Source organism: Pongo pygmaeus, chromosome 11 (genome assembly GCF_028885625.2).
Source record: "Pongo pygmaeus isolate AG05252 chromosome 11, NHGRI_mPonPyg2-v2.0_pri, whole genome shotgun sequence".
NCBI lineage: Eukaryota > Metazoa > Chordata > Mammalia > Primates > Hominidae > Pongo > Pongo pygmaeus.
This window is the reverse complement of record NC_072384.2, coordinates 92,165,782-92,186,716: the sequence shown is the minus strand read 5'-3', so window position 1 is coordinate 92,186,716 and position 20,935 is coordinate 92,165,782. Positions and strand designations below refer to the sequence as shown.

Sequence of the window (20,935 nt, the reverse complement as noted above, 5' to 3'; positions counted from 1 at the left end):
GGAAAATTATTATCCATCATTCTAATTTATCCTTTACAAAGACAAGTTGAGATTTGCAACCCTATTAGATTTGGGTCAATAGATTGTTCTCTTTTTTGGCAGTTTCTAAATTTGGCATTTTAATAAAACTCAACATGTTTCTATAACTTCTTGATTCATGCGTACATGTGTGTTGTTTTTGAAAGAATAAGTTTCACTTTGCTATTGCCTAATCACTTTTTAGATGCTTTATTATAGTAATAATTATGAGCCTGCAAAATCAGTTTTTGGAAATGTTGATGGCTTTGTAGTCCAACATAGACTGGTTTGCTTCATTCCTAGCCCTTGCATTGTTTTAGGAAATAACCAACTTAAATGTGAAGTTGACATTTGCAATCAAGAAATTAAATATTTAGCGGATATTTTAAAGGGGACTGCATAAACTAAAGAGAATAAACTGGTTTTGCAGATAGGTTGTCAAGAACTTGGCACCCCACTCCCACCCCTGTTAACTTAGAGGTGATCAATCTTCATTTGAGCCAAACAGACCATCACAGAAAACACTGTGCCTGTTTATCTTTATTATTGAGGCTTTGTTTCCTCTTTGTCTGGATACATTTCAAATAAGGGGTTGTTTCAATCCTTGAAGAAAAAGAACAATTAAAGATGGGGAAATGGTAAAAGGGCATTCAGAGATCATCACTAGCTCTTTTCCAAAGTGTGGAGTTTTGTGGTCATAAATATTGTCCACCTAATGAGCAAAAAATAAAATAAAATAAAATAAAAACAGGAAGCAAATATTAAGCTTTCCTTCACCACTGTCAGTATTAACGCAAGCTTTAAAAGATAGCACTATCAGAAAAGGATACTAAAGAAGAATTGACTAGAAAAGAATTGTGGAAAATGGAAACGAATACTGATCACTTAACTAGATTTTGAGGTTATCAGTAGACAGTGACCTTGCAGTACAGCTATAGTTGTTGGATTTAAAATTTAGGACAAGTATTTTAAAGCTTCAAGATAGTGCTTCTTCTGTTAAAAATCTGTAAGATGTTTTAATGACTGGAGTGTTCTCTTTGAATTTGAGGTTATGATGATAGAGAAAATGATCTCTTCCTCTGTGACACCAACACCTGTAAATTTGATGGGGAATGTTTAAGAATTGGAGACACTGTGACTTGCGTCTGTCAGTTCAAGGTAAGAAGTCTTATATTTGCATCTTCTAATTCATTAATGAGACTGCAAAGCAGGAATCTCCCTTTACAGCCTATCACTTGGAAATTTATAGCTATGCAAGCTAAGAGTGAAGCTGGCACCAAGCAAAAGTACTGGCAAGAGGGCCAACTGATGTCAAGAAGACATACGCTTTTTGGAGAAATGTATATGCCAAAGTTATAAATGCTGCTGGAGGTAGAAAGCTTCAGGTTGTGCTTTTGGGATGTCAAAGGAAAATTATGTTTCTCTGACCCTTCTAGCATCACTTTAAAAGTGAATTGACTGGGGATATAGTCAAAATAGGGGGTAGGAAGTGTGGACTTATTCTTTTGTTCTTTTTGATTGAGGCTATCATCTTTTTATCATATTGCTATCTGTTTTAATGGTCTTGGCCTTTATTATCCTTGCAACCTGACTAGGCTTTTAAGTTAACTCCTTATTAGTGTAACTTCAAAACTTTGTTCTAATTTGGAAATCATGGAACTTATTAATTAGTGTATGTTGGCTTTTTCATAGGTACCACACTCAATTAGAACTGAATTCCCTAGAAATCCAAAAGAGCATTTAGATCCACAAGTCATTTTATGAACATCAGGAAATGTACTTTTTCTTGTGTTAATTTCTTTTAACTAACAAAGAGAGAAAGAAGTTGCACTACTGGCATGATCAAAACTGGGTTACTAGTATCTATTAAAGATAGAACTTTTAATGTCATTAGTATAGTCATTAGCTAACAAATGCTTTCCACCATGTAAATTATAAACCTTTTCCTCTCAAAATGTTCATATAATCATGTAGAACTTCAAGTAGCATGGATGTTGTACTAATAGCCTATATTTGCCCTTGAGCATTTTGAATTACTTTTAAAAATACTTTTAAAATCTGACAATATGACTCAACCAGGAAATATGCACATAAACAAAACTATGTGTGAGATAATGAAAACTTTTCTAAGATTGTAAGAATAAAAAAAAGATATAGAACAAATAAAAACAATAAACTCAAATTTAGACCTAGATATCTGGTTAATAGGTAATATTTAGAATTATTGATGAAATTTAAATATTTTAGATTGAATTCAACCTCCCACTAAGAAAGAGAAGAGAATTCACATTTAAATAAAGTTTAAGTGGCTTTTAGAAATGCTAAAACCTTCTTAGACATTATTTTCTTCTTTCTAAGAAACATAATAAGACAACTGATATTTGTAAAGTGCACCACCTCCTGGTGGGTAAGTACTGCTCTGACTGTACAGTTTTTTAGACCATACCATAGTGTCAGAAACATATTCATGCATATTTAATATGCATGTAACATCAACTTCTAAGGTCTCCAGCCACATTAAACAGTGCCATTATGTACTTTCAGTGAACTACATGAGAGAGATAGAGCATGAGAACTCCCCAATTCATACTTACCCAAATGTTAACTAAACGGGAAAAAAGCACAGTTGGATAAATCATTAATTAAAGGCCCAGAGAATTTTGTGAATTTTTCCTTCTTTCCCTTTGTGATTTCCATAAATTTGTCTTATTTTCATAACCATGGGTAGACAAAAGAAATGAACTCATAAAAAGTATCAAATGAACCAGGAAAAACATTCCTGAAATGTAAAGCCATGGTTCTAAGATTTCACCAGGAGAAAAAAAAAATGGGTTGACAGAACTCTAAAGGGATGAATGCAACAAAATGAAAATAAATAATTTTCTTATTAAAGAAATTGTTTTCATTTTATAGGTGCCACAGAAGATTTTGGTAAAACTTTTATCAACAAAAATATTTGTGTTTTTCATACATTGGTCAGTCAGTTATGTTTGTCATTAATTTAAATAACTGTTAAGTGGAATAGAAGGGGGAGTGGCAACGAATGCAAGTTTGTGTAAGAAACTAAAATGTAAATTGTTTTTTTGTAATCCTTGTGGCATTTTAAGTGTACTAGTGTATTACTACTGCTATTAGTCTGTGCTTTGCAATAGTTGTCAATCTGGCAAGAAAAAATATATATCTCCCTAGTGGAAAATGTAGACTTTGCACATACCAAGAATATAGAGTGGTTGAATTAAGTTCAAAATCAAAGAAAAGTATAAGTTGCATGAAGAATAATAAATAGGATATTTTAAGCTAAGAGTCTCTTGAGTCCATCTTTTCCCAATACATGAATTTAAGTTTTTGGTGTTTGTTATTTTAGCCCTAGTATCTGATAAAAAGGGAGAGGTATTGAAAATCTATTTTCCTATATATTATTCTAAACTTCTGTTTCTTTCTCTGCTGCATTTTCAGGTACAAGCGTGCATTCCTTTTTTTTTTTTTTTTGGAATTTTTGGAGACAAGGGTCTTGCTCTGCCACCCAGGCTGGATAGTGGTGATGCCCTCTTGGCTCACTGCAACCTCCACCTCCTGGGTCCCAGCGATTCTTGTGCCTCAGCCTCCCGAGTAGCTGGGAATACAGGTGCACTCCGCCATTCTCAGCTAATTTTTTTGAATTTTAGTAGAGACATGGTTTCACCATGTTACCCAGGCTGGTCTCGAATTCCTGCACTCAGGAGATCCACCCGCTTCGGTCTCCCAAAGTGCTAGGATTACAGGTGTGAGCCACCGCACCCGGCCTGCAATCTATAGTCTTTCTAGCTGAGAGATAAATTTCAAAGAGAAATGGGCATATGTTTTTATATTTATAATGTTTTCAATTTGCCTTATCACTGGAACACTAAAGTAAACATTATTAGCCTTCACCTCTCTTACACGACTTTTAATAAACTGATTTCCATCCTTCAAACATATTATCTCATTTATTTCTCACAACCCAGTGAGATAATTGTTTTCTCCTCCCTTTTTTAAACTTTTATTTTAGGTTTTGGGGTACATGTGAAGGTTTATTACATATGTAAACACGTGTCGCGGGGGTTTGTTGTACATATTATTTCATCACCCAGGTATTAAGCCCAGTAATTACGAGGATGAAAATTTGGAGACAGTAGATGGATAGACAGATAGATAGATGATAGATAGATAGATAGATAGATAGATAGATAGATAGATAAAAATAAAAGCAGGGAGGAAGGAAGGGAGGGAGGCAGAAAGGGAGGAAAAAAGGAAGGGAGATACATGCAGATATTTATAGATAACCCTGGTCATGCAATGATCAATAACCACTTTATAATTTAAAAATATGATGAAGCCTTATGTTTTTCAGGTATTACCTAATTCAAATACTAAATATTTTTATTTACTAAGTCATGCTTTAGATCTACAAATGCTCTTATTACTAAAGCTGCGTAACAGACTGCCTAGTACTTAGTGTCTTGACAATGAATATTTATTTTTTTGATGAATCTGCCATTTTGGCAGGGCTTAATCAAAACAGCTCACCTCTGCTCTCTTTGGCATTAGCTGATGGTGAGGGGAGAGAATTCAAAGGCTTGGTGCTATACCGATCTGAGGGTTCTCACTCATATGTCTGACTGTCAGCTGAAGACCTTGGTTCTTCTCCATGTTGATCTCTTTGTGTGGGCAAGTTTTGTCTTCCTCATAGCATAGTGGCTGAGCTTCAGAGTCAAGCATCCAGAGAGAAAGAAAGAGCCAGGTAGAAGCTATATCCTTTAATGACCTAGCCTGGGAAGGCACACAGAGTCATTTCCACCGTAGTCACAGGCCTGTCCGCTCTTAAAACCATATTTTTTTTTTACATTTAAGGAAATATAAATCACAGAAAAGTAAAAATTACTTATGGAATGGCCAAAGGATTGGAACATATGCAGATTTTTTTTATCTTTTTTCCTTTTTGGAAGGAAAATATACCATATCCCAAGCCATTCTTCTTAAGCCTTTGACAACTGGGAATATAACAGAATTGACTTAACATCTGTTGAGCACCTTCTACATGCCAGACTCTGTGGAAGGTGCTGGCAATATATAAAACATAAGTCATACATAAGCTTCTAGATGCTGAAATCTCAGCTCAAAAAACCTGTATTAATCAAACAAGCAATAAATCCTATGAAAAACTTCTCACATAATTTTTATTAATTTGTAGCAAAAATGAATTTCATGCATTGTAGTGTGTCAAGTAATTGAATCCACTAGTGTGGTGGGTAGCCCATTTTGGAACAGAATTCTTCTACTGAAAAACACTTATTTAGAAAATAAACATAAGATTTTTAAAACATAGAAAAATAGAATCACTTCTTCCCCTGAGAGGAAGTTTGTACAACACATACATTTATGTACCTAACCATCTGAACGTGAGTCTTGTTTTTCCTTTTACCAGGCAACTGTGTGGCCTTTAGCAAGTCACTTAACATCTGAGTCTGTCCCTTCATCTGAAACTGAGCAGTATCATGAATACTACTAAAAACTATTTCCAATAATTTGGCATATTTTAATGCAGTAGTTAGGCTATTTCATGCTTAGGGTTAGCCTGTTTCCTCTTGTTTTTCTAATTCTAGAAATGCCATGGCTTGATGTTAGAGGTAGATGATAACTCTACTAGTTAAAATACATATCATACAAAGCAAATAATTTACATTTCTTTGTATAAGTGAGTATTACAAGATATTTCTTGTTTTAAAAACATGACTTTGTTAATTTCCCAAATGTTCCAGGTAAGCATTTCAAATGGGAAAACTAGGCTATAAACCTGTTAAATATTTCATTGTTAACTAATATACAAAAGGTCCTACACCAAGGCAGTGAAATAAATAGAACAACTTAGGACTAGATTCCCACTCGTGAGCTTTCATGATTTACAGCGTGCTTCCACCTGGTGTTCTTCATATTAATGAGTGCAAGTCTTGATACTAAGGGCCAAAAACATCATGCCAGTAATCTACAGTTAAGCTCTTTTCAGCTCTGTAGAAATCTCCCTTTTGGCTTGTGCATGGAACTTGGCAGCTCTGTTTTTAGAACTGTTCGAATTTGGCTTACTGCATCCCTCAGAAGCGGCATATGAGCACTTTATCAGTTTATTTGATATTTTAAGATGCATATCAGCATTGTGTACTAGCACTTGGGAGAGATAATAAATACTTTCCACTCTCCACTCCCAGTTCACTGACTCTATATTTGAGTAATCTGAGAGGGATAAATAAATAAAATTTAAGGATTGGAGAGAAGAAAACACGGCTCCAAATAATCTACACACAAAGTATTATAAGCAGGGATGGAGATGGAGATTGAAAGGTAGCTCGGGGCAAGAATGCCAGGCCTCAAGCATGAGATGTTAACTAGTCCACCTAGCCATAGACACATTATGACTCTCTTCTGTCTACTGAAAGGATCAGCGAGTCTATTGATCATAATGTCACCAGCTGTTTCCTTCTTTCTGGTCTCTCCTCCATGTGCTCAGACACCATTGTAGTGTTCATAGATCAACATAATCCTACCTACATTCTCCTGTCCCCAGTTCTGATCATAGCACATTTATCAAGCACCTATCCCTGCACTTGCCTTGCTGGCCACAGTTCTGGTATGAGCACAAGCCACATTTATTTGCGGTCTCTTCAGTACTACTCATTGGAAAATTCAAATCTTACAGGCATTTTGCTCTTGCCTTCTTTCTTGGACAGTAGTGGAGATGCTCAGGCCTGTGGTGAGTCAGTTGTCAGATGTAAATTAAAACAAATTTTTGGAAAGTTCCTGGAAAACAGTGCTTACACAGGTATCACCTAATCAGAAGTCAGTTGCTGATTGAGTTAAACATTAGCAAAAGATTAGTGAAAAGCTCTAATCAAATAAGTTTTTTAAATATAATCACATATATAGACTGAGTCTGGGAGACAATAATGTAACTGTGGAAAAGAATTACTATATAGAGGACTTGCAGAATATCTAGATTATATATTGTAGAAATTAAGATAAAGAATATTTTTAAAATATGTGCTAAAGCATCCTGTTAGTAATTATGGTCATCTTAATATGACTGTCATACCATTTGGGTTTACTGTTTGGAAAAAAGTTGATCACAATTACCAAAACATTATATTGAAGTTGTTAATAATATATAAAAAAGCAAAACTCATAGAATTAGGCTTTCATTTCAAAGAACATTGACGTTTAAATTTGTTATGATAATTAAGCTATTATTATATAAAGGCAAAGAGCAAGAGTTAAATAGTTGATTAGGAATAAGGAGGTTTAGGTATTGTTAGGAAATAGAGTAAAATAATAAATATCAGGTTTTAATCAATCAGATTATCAACATGTTGAGAGGTGTTTTCTTTTGCATACATTCTTGAGTTGAGGTTTATTTACGATAGGGTTTTAGGTTTGTTATCACATATATTTAAACTTTACTACTCATCTCACTATATTATTGGTTTATTTTGTATGTATTCTGAACTCACAGCACATCAAAGATTCAAATATATTTATTAAAAGTAAAACACAGAGAAGAGTTTTAATATGCATCTGTAAGTATGATTTTCCTTACGTAGTTTCTGGCATAGGTGAGCATATACAGATAATAATCTTGATCATTATATTTTTTATAATTAAACAATGAAGCACATAAGTAGTAGTAATCATGAGATAATCACATCCCTGGTGTAATTAGCAGGCATAGGACAAAGCCAAGTATCATTAATGCCTTAGAGTATGATTATATTATGATGACTATACCCTGTAGGTTGCCTTAATTTTCACTGTAATATGTGTACTTTTTTAATAATGAGGTTTTTTAAAAATGAACTTTTCTGTTTATGGAATATCTATTAATAGACATGCTTTGGAATAGTCGGTAAAGTTTACTTATAGTTCAATAGTTGTTGAAATTTTTCTCTGTGTTCCATAGTTTTGTTTCTTTCTAGACCATATCCACATCAATATACAATAGTCTAAAGAGGTATAAAAATAAATAAGTAAATCAGTATCTTATCTGAATATCTGGAAATTTACAAGGACTAGAATTCAATAAAAATTCAATTAAATTCAATTAAAAAAACAACTAAGAGTTAATTGATTTCTTTGGCATTTTGGCTATATATTTCCACTCCTAACACAGGCAGACATTACCTTTGTTTTTTAATAGCTTGAAATTAAACTGTATTTTAATTTTTTCCATCAAGTCATATGGGCTACATACTAAAAATAATATTAAGTAGTATTAATATATTTGTTGCTATATCTTTATTGTGCTACTTGTCCAGTCACTTTGTTGGGAATTGCCTGATCAATTTAGATGCTTATTTTTGCCCTATCTAAATCAAATGACTGGTTGGCTAACTTGAAATTGGCTTTGTGCATCTTTCAATGATGCCCTTATAAAGACTTATTGGACACAATTAGAATCATTGAAAATGAAGACAAGTGGTTTCTTTTGTAAATAATTATTTCTGTTCATCATGTCAGAGGGATACAGTCTTCAGTACTAACTACAGGCTTACATCTGTGTGTTTCCCAGTGCAACAATGACTATGTGCCTGTGTGTGGCTCCAATGGGGAGAACTACCAGAATGAGTGTTACCTGCGACAGGCTGCATGCAAACAGCAGAGTGAGATACTTGTGGTGTCAGAAGGATCATGTGCCACAGGTATGTGTGTGATCTTCTTTGAAACCTTCTGCATGGATTCCAAATACAAAAACCATGTCTTTCATTTCTTGTTATCTCCCAATAAATAATTCAGATTATATATTGACTAGACAAGCCTGTGTTGTTTTGTTCAAAACATTTATTATTCTTATTCTTTGTCATTTTCACATTTCAAATCACTTTTGGAAGAAAGAGGATATCTACCATAAGGACACTGGTAGATTTAAGTACATATGTCATTAAGTGAAATACAGGCAGGTTGAATAAAAGTCACATATAATTAGAAATCTAGATAGACTGCCAACGTGCCAAATATGGAGAAACCTGACTATGTATGAATACAGTTGTATTGTTTATTTGTGTTTGTTGGTTTTGAACAATAGCATTATCTGCTGGAAGGCAATTTTGCAGGTTTGGGCTCTGAAATTGACGTCTAATCTTAGCAGCTCTACAAAATGGTCTTCTTACTATTTAGTAGATTTTATTGACTACTGTGTTTGTAATGGACATAATTTCTAATGACATTTGTCATTTCTGACTCAATTAACCTGGGATTCTACAAAGTTTTTTAGTCATGGTTTACCAACAATGCTATAAAGGAAGTAAGAAGAAAGAGTGACTTCATGTACTCTATAGCTTTTCAAGTTTTCCTTGTGTCTACAGAGGTTGTTAGAGCTTATGCTTTAAAATGGGGAATGCTTTAAAATGGGGCTGAGTTTTCAAGTTAAGCTTGATATCAAAATCACGTATATTGTAGAGGCTTTAAGGTGCCATGATAGTTGTTCTTAATGGCAAATAAGCATCTTTCTGGAAAGTCATAATTCCTGAGAATTTGGATGATATAAGCATATTCAGGAATAATAACAATGTCATCAAATATAAACTTTTTCTAAAAATAGAAGCAGAGAATATTGTCATGAAAAGTCTGTTTTATTCAAAAGTCCCTCTTAGATAACAGGTATTTCTAATCTAGGGTATGATGTTAAAAGTTATGTGCTAAGTGACTGGGGCAGGGTGGAAAATGAGCAAAGAGAAAAGCCTCATATTCTTTAAAAGATTATCTTAAGCATATTGATTGTTAGTAATTGATAATATCTAAGTTACATTGGTGACTACCCAAGTTTCTGAGAATTAGCAGAAGAAAGAGAATAGTATCATATCTCATGGCCAATGATGTTTTGTTTTGGTTTTGGTTTGTAAGTAGTCTTTTCTCCTAAGGGATTATTTGCTCAGATGCAAATGTTCTTCATGAAAGGGTGGTCAGGAGGCAAGCTGGGCTGGTACTCCATTTGTTTGTTTGCTAAAGCAAACAGGTCATTGCTGCTTGGTCTGTGAGTGACAAGTCATGAATAAAAGAAACAGCAATATGTGAGAGTCAATGGGCAGCCTTCTCCAATAGGAAAGGAGGAGGACCAGCATGCTGCTCTCATACTAAGGATGGGGGATATAGAAAGTTTGACAAGGAGCAAACTAATTATGAGGAATCAGTCAGCCATACCAAAGAAATGAGAAATAATACTTTAGGACAAATTGAATAGAAGAAAAGTAAAATCCCAGGAACCAGGAAGGATGAAGGCAAATACTGTAGAGTATTGAGGAAAGGATTTGCTTTTTCAAGATCAAGATCATGGAGGATATCTGTTCTTTTCTAACAATAGCCACATGAGAGTTGGCAGGCAATTGTTATAATAAACAGACCAGAAGTTACAGTTATGGCCGATGTAGCAAAATCTCTTTTTCTTACTTGCCAACCTCCAAGTTCTTGTCGGCGCATGTAATCACATTCTTCTGATTCATTCAAGTCTTTCCATTCTAGTCCCTGATGTGCTGGTTATACTATGAAAATAAATACTTAGCCAAGTAGAAAATTTAATCACAATCGAGTAATCCATCTTTAGCTCATTCACATACTTAGATTTCTACAGGATTTAATTAGTAAGCCAGTCTTGCTGAATGCATCTTCCACGGACTTGTAAATCTAAAAGGTTTTTGATCTGAATAATGACGGAGAGAACAAAGTAATTTTTATTAACCAGGTCTGACTGTAAATAAATTGGGGTTCTGACTTTTGATCTAAAAGGGATTCTCATTCTTTTCTTTGTATGTTTCCCATTTATTTTTTAATGCTGTTTGACACTGAATGGAAGTGGCAAGTTGTAAGCTCTAGGAATAATAGGCAGTAGAATATATAACTTTATATTTATTATATTTCATTGAACTTAATTTTTTTTTGTCCAGAGAATGTATTCTTATTGGGAAATCTGCTCAGTGGTCTTACTGTCAATTTAACTTTTTGCCTTGTAGGAAATGCATTAACTAGGAGCTCAGATTTGGGTCTAACAGCATGACTTCTTTTCTTAGGTGTTTCTGTCTCACTAATAAGACTTTAGTAGGCTATTTGTCATCAGTTGGCCAAGATGACTTATCATATAATACAGAAAAACATTAAAGCCTCCCATAACAGTTTCATAATGATGCCATGGACTTAACTGATCATTTTTCTAAACTATTCCTTCTTTTTTTTCCTGGCTGTTTCATTTGTGTCAAATCAAATATTGTCTTAAGGACCATGCCCCTTGAAGTTTTAGAAATGTATGTGGGAAATACAAGCTAAGATACTATTGGCATTTTTTTCTGATTTTTCCCCAATCATATGTATTTATTAGAATACTCATGGATGAATAGGCAAGATGTTTACTCTACATTTTAATTATTATGTTCCTGACAGTGCTTAAGCATTTAAGATATGCTACTGTGCAGTAAGCCTCAAAATAGCGCAATAGGATAGATATTACTATACCCATTGAATAGAGGAGGAATATGCTTAGCAAGGTTGAATAACATTTCTCTATCATGCAATGAGTAAAGTTTGGAGTTTGTAACTCCTAAGCCTTTATGCATTTCCCATTATGTTCATATAAGTGTAGAGTGATGAACAACACATTTTCCTTGACTTAAAGAAGTAGATAGGGGAAAATTTAAAAGAAACTATATACATTTAACTAAACTATATTTAGAATGTGTTATCACTGTAATACTACAACCTGTTATTTAGCCCCGAATGAGTATAAGTAATACTGAATTAAGCTTTCAAATTAATGCAAATACAATCAATTAAAATTTTTGTCTGTGAAAGTATACAAAAAGGAAACTTGACAAACATTAAGCACCCAAGCACTGTTCTGTCCGAAAGAGATGATGTTGTGACTTATGACAGTCAGTTTCGTTGGTAGGAATATTCTAATATCAACATGAATTCATCAGTCTTTCTTGGTCTATTATCATTAAACAGTCAATTCTTATGATTAAAATCCTTGTTTGATTCTACATTTACTAAGAATAATTTTTATCATAAATTATTTTACCAATTAACTTGCCTTTAAGGAGAAGATATGCTAGTCCAAAGACATATGTCCTGTCACATTAATAGTTAATTGATTACTTGACATTCTAATATAATAGTGTTAGATCCTATAAATTTAGTTAATGTGGACCTCCAGCAAGACTGACAGTTCAAACTACTGCTCCTTCATGGTACTGCTAATGCCAACACATGACAAAAAGGAGGGCTGCTGGGAAGGCCTTCCTTCTTCCATATTTGTCAGCCTTCTGTGGATTTTCATACACCATGCCTCTTTCTATGTGGTGCTTCTCAATAAAGTATCATGGAAGCAAAAAAGTAAAAGTCATGTTTTATTTTAATTGGACCATAAATTCTTAAGAGTGGCATTTGGTATAAGTCTTGAACCCTGGGTGAGATTTCACTGTGGGATGAGGGCACATCGGGCAGAGAATATCAATATTAATCTTATTTCCCTGTATTAACATTAAAATACATAACCAAATGTATTGTGAACAAACAAAAATGGAAAGTCAGACGGAAGATGATGTCTACACTTAAGAAGCAGAAGCAGATGGAATCGTAATGGTTTTGATTTCAACTTGAAATTTTGCGTGTTTCTGGGAACTACTTTCCCAGAAATAGACAACTTTGACCAATTGTAATTAATGGAAGGAAGGGGAGAGAAGAAGTGGTGAAAGAAAAATCCAGAAGAGGAAGTATGATTTTTTCTGCAAGAATCATTTAGTGAATATCTGACTTTAAGCACAAAGGCAAAAATTAAGCTCTCTTCTACTGACTTCAAAAACAAAGGATGATTTGACACAGATGGAATCATCCACAATTGTGGTATTCGTAAAACATATCAACACCCATATAAAATATATTTCTTTTTAAACTGCTTTTCTCTTTGTTCATATGCAATTTGCAAGAATATAAGCCTTAATTATGGGTTTATTTGCCACACACATTAGACTATTTAATTTCTGAAACTTACTGATTGTTACAAGCATCTCATTTTTAATACTTTATTTTGCTAACGGCACCAAATCCAGCCTGTCAAGATTAGGAATTTTTCATAGCTGAGATTAGGAAATTTTCCAAACTGGGCAATAACGTTTTCGTAAAGCTTTGGAATAAAAATGATGGATAATTTATTTTAGAAGTTACATTAATAGATATTAAATTAAATTGATGTGAATGTACATTTTTGGATTAAATATTAGTATTTTTCTCAATATTTTTGCAGTATTAAACTAAGAAAATAAACTTGAGCTTAAAAAATCATAAATATTTTTGAATATGTTTTACTAGCAAATATAATTTTTCCCCCCACAGATGCAGGATCAGGATCTGGAGATGGAGGTAGGAGTTGGCTTTTTACATATTTGAAGATTTACTGGTGGATATTATTATGTATATTTACTTATGTATGTTCCATTTCAGATATTTAAGACAAATTCATATTTTGCATTTTAGGAAAGATGAAACCATAAAAAATTGTCACCATATTAAGTACATGTATATACCATGCAAGTTATTTGGCATACTTATGAATCATACTCTAACTCCAGTTAACCTTCCTTGTTCGTTTGTTTGTTTGTAAGTTATCTTTGAAATGGATAGGCATAATGTAAAAACTTCTGAAGAGAAGCATGTAAGCATATTTGGCAGGGAAGAAAGAATTCATGAGGAAATCATTTAAATATTGGATTTTTAAATATATGACACTGCTCTCAATTACTAGGTGCTAATAAGACATACATAACCTACCATATAGACAAGGTTTTAATTATCAGATTTATAATTTGAAACTGAAGGAACTTTAGTTCATAAAAGTGAAAAAGATAAAATTAAGTCCAATGAAAGCAAAATATTATCCTCCTTGATTAAATCTATAGTTATTTTTACTAAAGTATGATATATGTTCCCATTATTTAGTTTTGTTTAGGGAAGTATATAAGATGAGAGAGAGAGAGAGAGAGAGAGAGAGAAACTTTAAAAGTTTGACCTAGTGTACTTACTACCAAATAAATATTTTACATATGGATTGAAACTAAATTGTAAATGTCCCAAATACTTTTCCCGATGAAATTCAAACAAAATTAGACTTTTATACACACAAAGCAAAACAAAACACAACCTATATATAATTTCAAGATTAAGAAAAACAAAACAAATAAAAACATTATCTCAAGACCTTGCTTCAGTTGTGTGAAATAATTAAATGTGCTATTCCAAGTTGATTTTAGCTTTTAAATACAGAATTTGATAAAAAGTAAAAGAAGGCCTTGGGTTCAGGGTGGCAGATATTTAGTGCACCCTTTATCTAGTTCAGGAAACACTTGAAAGATTTATCAGGTTTCCTTATGTAATGAAAGACTTAACTAGTTCAAATAAGCAATACCCACAGAACATAATTAGAGCAGCATATTGGAGCACAATTTTTTTTTCATAAAGACTAAAACTGAACAGCAGCAGATTGAAACACAATTTTTTTTCCTAAAGACTAAAACTGAACAGCAGTCAAGACTCAAGCATAGAATATGTTTCAATGTCACATGATGTTGGACAGTCCTTTGATGTCTGGACAGTCTTTCTCTACTTCTAATAAAGTTTTTCCTAGCTGATTAATATAGTATTCCCAAGAAAGCGTCCCTAGAGGTTTTGAAAATAAGACCTTAGAATAGCATATTAAATCTTAAAGAAAAAAAAAGACAGGGAAAAAAGGCAGTTCCTTTAGTAGATGTTTTACCATGGGAATATTATTAATAAGAAATCAATTAATTTTTTAAAAAATGTTGCTTTTGTAAGGAAATAGTTTCTATGCAAAATTCTGTATATTTTCTAGCTGTTTAGTTTTATATGTAGACTACCTAATTTTGCAAATATTGTGCTGAGACTGAACTGTTCCACTGTTTACCCACCAGTCTTGTTAATTTTCTAGCATCTTTAAAGACAAAATAAAACATACCAAGAATGTCTTCATTTCTCTTTCTGTTAAAGCATCATCATTTACTTTTTTCTGCTTGACTATCCTATCATACTATACCTCATATCTTTATTTTTCTAACAATAAGATGTGAACTTTGTTTCACATACTAGTTTCTAGTTTTCATTCATTGTTATTAGCACATGCAAATGAAAGTGAAGTCAAACTCACTCTTCCCTGTTGCATTTTATATTAAAATCTTTGGTTCATTATGTTGTCTTGTGATCTGAATAAGACATTTTTTCAGGAAATAATTTTAATCTCATGAATATGACATGTATAACTTATACCATATGAGTGAAACATCACTTGGAAACCACTTTATTTTCTTTCTCTTTTTCTGTTTTTTAATCACTCTTCCTTTCAATTAGAGGTGCTTCATAGTAACTTGGAGAAAACAAAAACAACTTCCAATGTTTGCTTTAGAAAAAAAAAATCATATGACACATTTAATTCTGAGCTTATTCTTTTAAATAACTGCAGTTCTGAAAATTGTGGTGATGAGTATTTGCTCCTAATTGCATACAATTTTTAAAATTAGAGACTGATACAAGTTTTTCTCAATAGAACTGCTTGTTTTTCTAGTCTACATGTTACTTTGCTCTGTAAGACTATTAGTTTTAATTTTCTTTAAATTCTTTATTAAGGGATGCCAAAAATGCTTAGTAACTAAAACCTAAAAACCTAGTTTAGAATAACGTGCACAAATTCAGTTCACATATCCATTGGGTTGTAATCATAAGATATACTTGACTTGCTATCTCTCTTATACAGATGATAGACTTTCCTCTGTATTTTTGTAGAGTTCGTATTACCAAGGTATTGAGAGGGCAGAATCAGCTTCCTTTATTTTTGAATAAAGCAAAAGTGATTGAATAACTTGTGATTGTTTGGCTAATCCAACAATTGTAACTAGTGATTGTTCTAACTAATCTCTATATAACATATTCTCAGTAATGTGTATTTAAGTAATAACTGGGTTTACTTGGCAAGCACTTTGGATGGTTAATAGTTATTTTCTAATTTCTTATTTTAACAAAAGTTAATATAATTCCAAAATGGAGTACATTGAACAAAAGAGTGAAGGGAACAAATTTACTTGTAGAACATTTATCATGTGTGACTATCATAAATGATATCATTAAACTTACAAATCTAAAATCACGTAAAAATATATCAACTATTACTTTTTAAAAATTTTCCTACATTTTAGCGTGAATGAATATTACATTAGTAATGAAAATTAGACCTGATTATTCTAAAAATAATTTAAGCTTAACCCATTTCACAAGGGTATATCTGTCATTTACTGCATTTGAGAGAACATTTTTACTGCAATATAAAAGGGACATAAAGGTTTTATAAAATTTATTTTAACTTGTTATTGTACATTTTACAGGGAGTTCTAAAATCTTTAACTGTTGACCTATTTATTCAGCTGAAACAATTCAAACAGTTAACTGTATTGAGATAAAACACATTTGCTGTGTTTCCAACATGATCCACAAAGATGCATTCTCTCCTAAAGGTAATTTGTAGAGTAATAAGATACAAATACTTCATACAAATCTTAATATTTGGCTGCCCCATTTCAGTGACTGTATCCTCTTCTTTTAGTGTTTAAGAAAACTCATTAATACAAAAGATAATTTTGTATTATTAGTTTTGGACATAGGACCCGCCATTTATGGAACTCTGTTTTCGAACAAAACGTTTGTTTTGAAAGGCATCTACATCAAATAAGCTTGTTGGATAGATTCACCCCTTAAAAAAAAATTCAAGATAAACTACAACTGTGAATTGTGCTATAGGGAGGTAATATGTGGCCCAAATTCCAAAGAATTTGAGAAAGTGATAGAAAGAAAACGATTGGTGTTTCAAGTACTTATATATGGAAGTTTAATGTTGTAAATAAGAAAACGGGGGTGTGTAGGAGGGATAATAACCTCTTATCCACCCACAGACTTCCTTAAGCAACAAATACTGCAGGAAGAAAAAGTATTAAAGGTGCCTCCTCTCAAAATTCAGAGGTGTGTGGGTGGTTAAAGAATAATTTTTAACCCCTGCTTTTCTCTATAAGTCTTTCAGTCATATTATAAAGGCAGTGCTATGAATATCTCCATTACTGTTTTTTTAAAAAATATTTATGTATTGCTTAGATCTTTGTTAGATTCTGAAAAATAAATAAGTCTGGTGAAATTAAAACCATATTTTAACTCTCAAAATAATTATAAATGTATTATCCTGCTGTACATGAGCAGAATCCACAGTTAAATTTTAATATCATCTTATGGGAAGTTGTAGATAATGTTTATAGAAATAAAATGTATTTACGATACACAGCATAGATACAATAAGTATATTTTTATTTCATGAGATAAAAGGAAGCACGGGACTTACTTATACAATTTATATATTTATATACAATTTTAAGATAATTCTTTAATAGGTTATTGTTGGATATGTACAACAAGTCAAATTAAACTTATGTCTATTATTTGTATAAAAAAGCCTTATTTTTATGTGAATTATCCAGATAATTGTTGTTATGATAAATTTGGTGTAGAAAATCAGTTGACATACGGTTTTTGTTTAATGAAAAAATTCCAGTACAAATTATTTTCATATAACATTACTAAAGATGTCCATAATTAAGACATTTGCTTCATATACATATTGGATAGAACAAGAAAGGTTTACATGGCAACACATTGTAGATCTTGGGCTGCTATTTCTGATTATGTGAACTGCTAAAAACTGGCAAAAATATTTTAAGAACTTTGAAACTTGGAGATAATTTTTAAAAAATCCTTGTCTTTCTAATGTGGATTTTATAATATTTAGTAATTTGGTTGACTTGAAGGAAGCTAATACTATAACCTAGGTATTTTTGCAAGATTTCTGGGGCTGTGAAGATGAATATGACACAGTTCTTTACACTCAAGGAGATTACATGTAAATTCTCTTCTGAGCACACAATGGAAAAAACTATGATTCTAATTATGAAAAGAAAATTATTCCTCTGCAGAAATAAAATGTTAAATATACTGTAAATAACAAGGAATTGAATATTTATTCCATAAAATATGCTTGTAAAAGGCTAAGTAATTTTCCCTTCCATATTGCTGTACTAATTCCCTCTCCAACCAGCATACCTTTTCCACTTCTCCACTATCACGGTCAAAGTCTGGCAAATACCACATACCTCATCATGGTTGTATGTTTTGTTCCCCCCACCAAGCGCCTGGGCTCACATTACAGCCAAAGTCTGACAGGTGTCAATTGTAAGCAACTTCTGCTGAAACACCGATTTAATAAAGAAATTCTACCAAGCATGACACGTCTGAAATTCTTCCCAGGCAATATATATGGGAAGAAAGCAGAAACTATCCTCTTTTTGCTCTGCCACACCTGAGAGCTGCTGTTCTGCTGGAGATGAGCGTATAGCCATCTGAACTTCAGTTGAAATCTTATCTCAGCTCTTCTTAGGTTGAAATCCATCTTACTTTCTCTTTACCTAAAAGAAGAACAATATTGCAATGGAGTAATGAAATAGAGATAGAATGAATGAGGACCATGTAATGGATAACAAAATTGGAAAAACATAAAAAGCAAACAGAAGGAGGAAAATAAAGTGAGAATGATGGAAAATGAAAAGGGAGGAGAAAGGGACCTTTGTTATCAGCATGGCTATAGTTTGTTTTCACACATGAATACGCTTTTACAAATAAAAATAACTTTTTTTTCTTCCGGTAGAGCAGTAATAGCTCTCCGAATTTCTGCACATTGCTTAAGAATGTGAAATAGATGCTACAAACTTTTGTCTGAATCATCCATATGGGTTTTTAAAAACTATATATAGGAAAAGAAAGTTAATCATTGTGTGTAGTATGATAGAAATGGCTTTGGATTATGAATCAGGAGATTTGCATTCTAGATTTTTAGCTGACTTGAAGAATGCCTGTTTGATTTTTGGTCTCAATTTCCTGGGAGATTCATTTATTTTATCAGTGAAACACTAATATGTATCTATAGGAAAGATGATTAAAATAAAGTAATGCAAATAACTTTGAACTCCAAAAAATTCAAAATGAAATTAAAAGAATTTATGTTACCTTTGCTCTTTATTCCCATATACTCTAAGAATATAATTTCTCTGAAGGGTTTAATTAGAATTTTGAATCTTTTAATTAGTGATTTTAAGTCCATGGCTTAAAGTATTGATGCTGGGATAGTAATAACTCTAAGAATCCATCCAATACAGTTTCTAGTATTTAGAAGATACAGCTAGCTCTGACTCCTGAAAGGATGTGAAATCACTGTGTTAATACACATAATGGAAGATAAATGCATCCAGAGGAAATGCAGTTACACAAGATAGGTAAGAAATAAGGAATAATGTTTAAAATTTCAAAACAGTACATAATTATTCTTAAAACTACAGTGGCAGGCATATTGCCTCTATAGGAAACCAATAAAGAAGAACTAGGAGGGAGTCACAATGTAGGAGATTCTGTATACTTACAAGAAAGAATGTTTGTGAGGGCGCTAAGCATTGCAAAATTTTTCTTAGGGGATTAAACTTTTTAGAAAGAGATTCTTTTAAAATTGATGGGAAGATTTTATTACAATTCTGCCTGATGTCAAAATATGAACTAGCTAAATCTGTAAGAATCCCTATGTTCATGTATAATTATTTATAAAATGCTCTACAGTTTATAGAAAGCACTATTATAGAATTTATTTTAATTTTTAATTTTTATGAACACATAATAGTTGTACATATTTATAAGCACATATAATATTTAGATACAAGCATGCAATGTGTCATGATAAGATCAGGGTAATTGGGGTATCCATCACCTTACACATTTATTATTTCTTCATGTTAGGAACATTCCTATTGTATTCTTTTAGTTGTTTTGAAATATACAAGAAGTCATTGTTAACTATAGTCATCTTGTTGTGCTACAAAACACTAGATCTTATTCCTTCTATTTAACTGTATTTTTGAACCCATTAGCTATCCTGTCTTTATCCCACCCTTTTAAACCACAGCAACAGCTTTTGGATGTATAGATGAAGATCAGAAAAGGATGAGCACTTTATGCAGTAAATATGGTGACTAAGCCAGTCCTTGAACTTCAAGAAGGAAGGAAACTAGTCTGCAAGATTGCCCTACCTCTTGTACTTCTTTGCAACAACTATACAAGACATCATCTTCTATGGTTTATATAAATCATCAATTCTACCAGCAGTCCGATGACATTCTATTATTACATCTCCTCATCCCCTTCCCACTTTCACTTTTGATTCTGAAATCATCCGTTCTACTCAATGTATATCTAAGTTAATCACACATCTCAGTCCATGGGACTTAATGATTGCCAACTATTCTATTACTTTTCCCCTTTGTTTATCCAACCCTGATCCCATTCCCGATCTTCTGTAAGTATTCACTCTAAGGTATTTGAGATACTTTAAATAATTGCTAAAATATATATATATAGGATAGTTGTGTAAGTAGCAGTAGGAGGTAGTGGTTCAAAGCACATATTCCAGAGCTCTAGACTCTGGATATGATCCTGGCTCACCACTTACTAGCCGGGCTACTGGCCAGTACTTACTGTAGCTGCTGATCCTGGACAGGCTACTTAGACTCCGTGTTTTTCATTTCTTTATTTGTGACCCTGGCATGGTGTGCAGGAAAGTACTCTAAAGTTGATATTTGTGCACATGAAACTTACGGATTTGTGCTCTCAGGATCAGAATCTGCAGAAGGGAAGAAAGTAAGATTGGGAAGAGGGTGAATTTGAATTGGTGCAGTTAAAAAAAAAAAGCTACACAGCGTGGCCTATATGAGTTCTCAAGATGGGATGGACC

At 32.7% G+C, this 20,935-nt stretch overlaps 1 protein-coding gene across 1 annotated transcript in view; it reads left to right on the top strand.

Annotated features, from left to right (window-relative positions):
- Window positions 1–20,935, top strand: part of TMEFF2 (transmembrane protein with EGF like and two follistatin like domains 2) — a 252,702-nt gene that overhangs the window by 1,916 nt on the left and 229,851 nt on the right. The window contains exons 2-4 of the mRNA XM_054478823.2: window positions 1,067–1,176; window positions 8,591–8,720; window positions 13,399–13,425. Of these exons, the coding sequence (XP_054334798.1) occupies window positions 1,067–1,176; window positions 8,591–8,720; window positions 13,399–13,425 (267 nt within the window). The remainder of the gene's footprint in view (window positions 1–1,066; window positions 1,177–8,590; window positions 8,721–13,398; window positions 13,426–20,935) is intronic.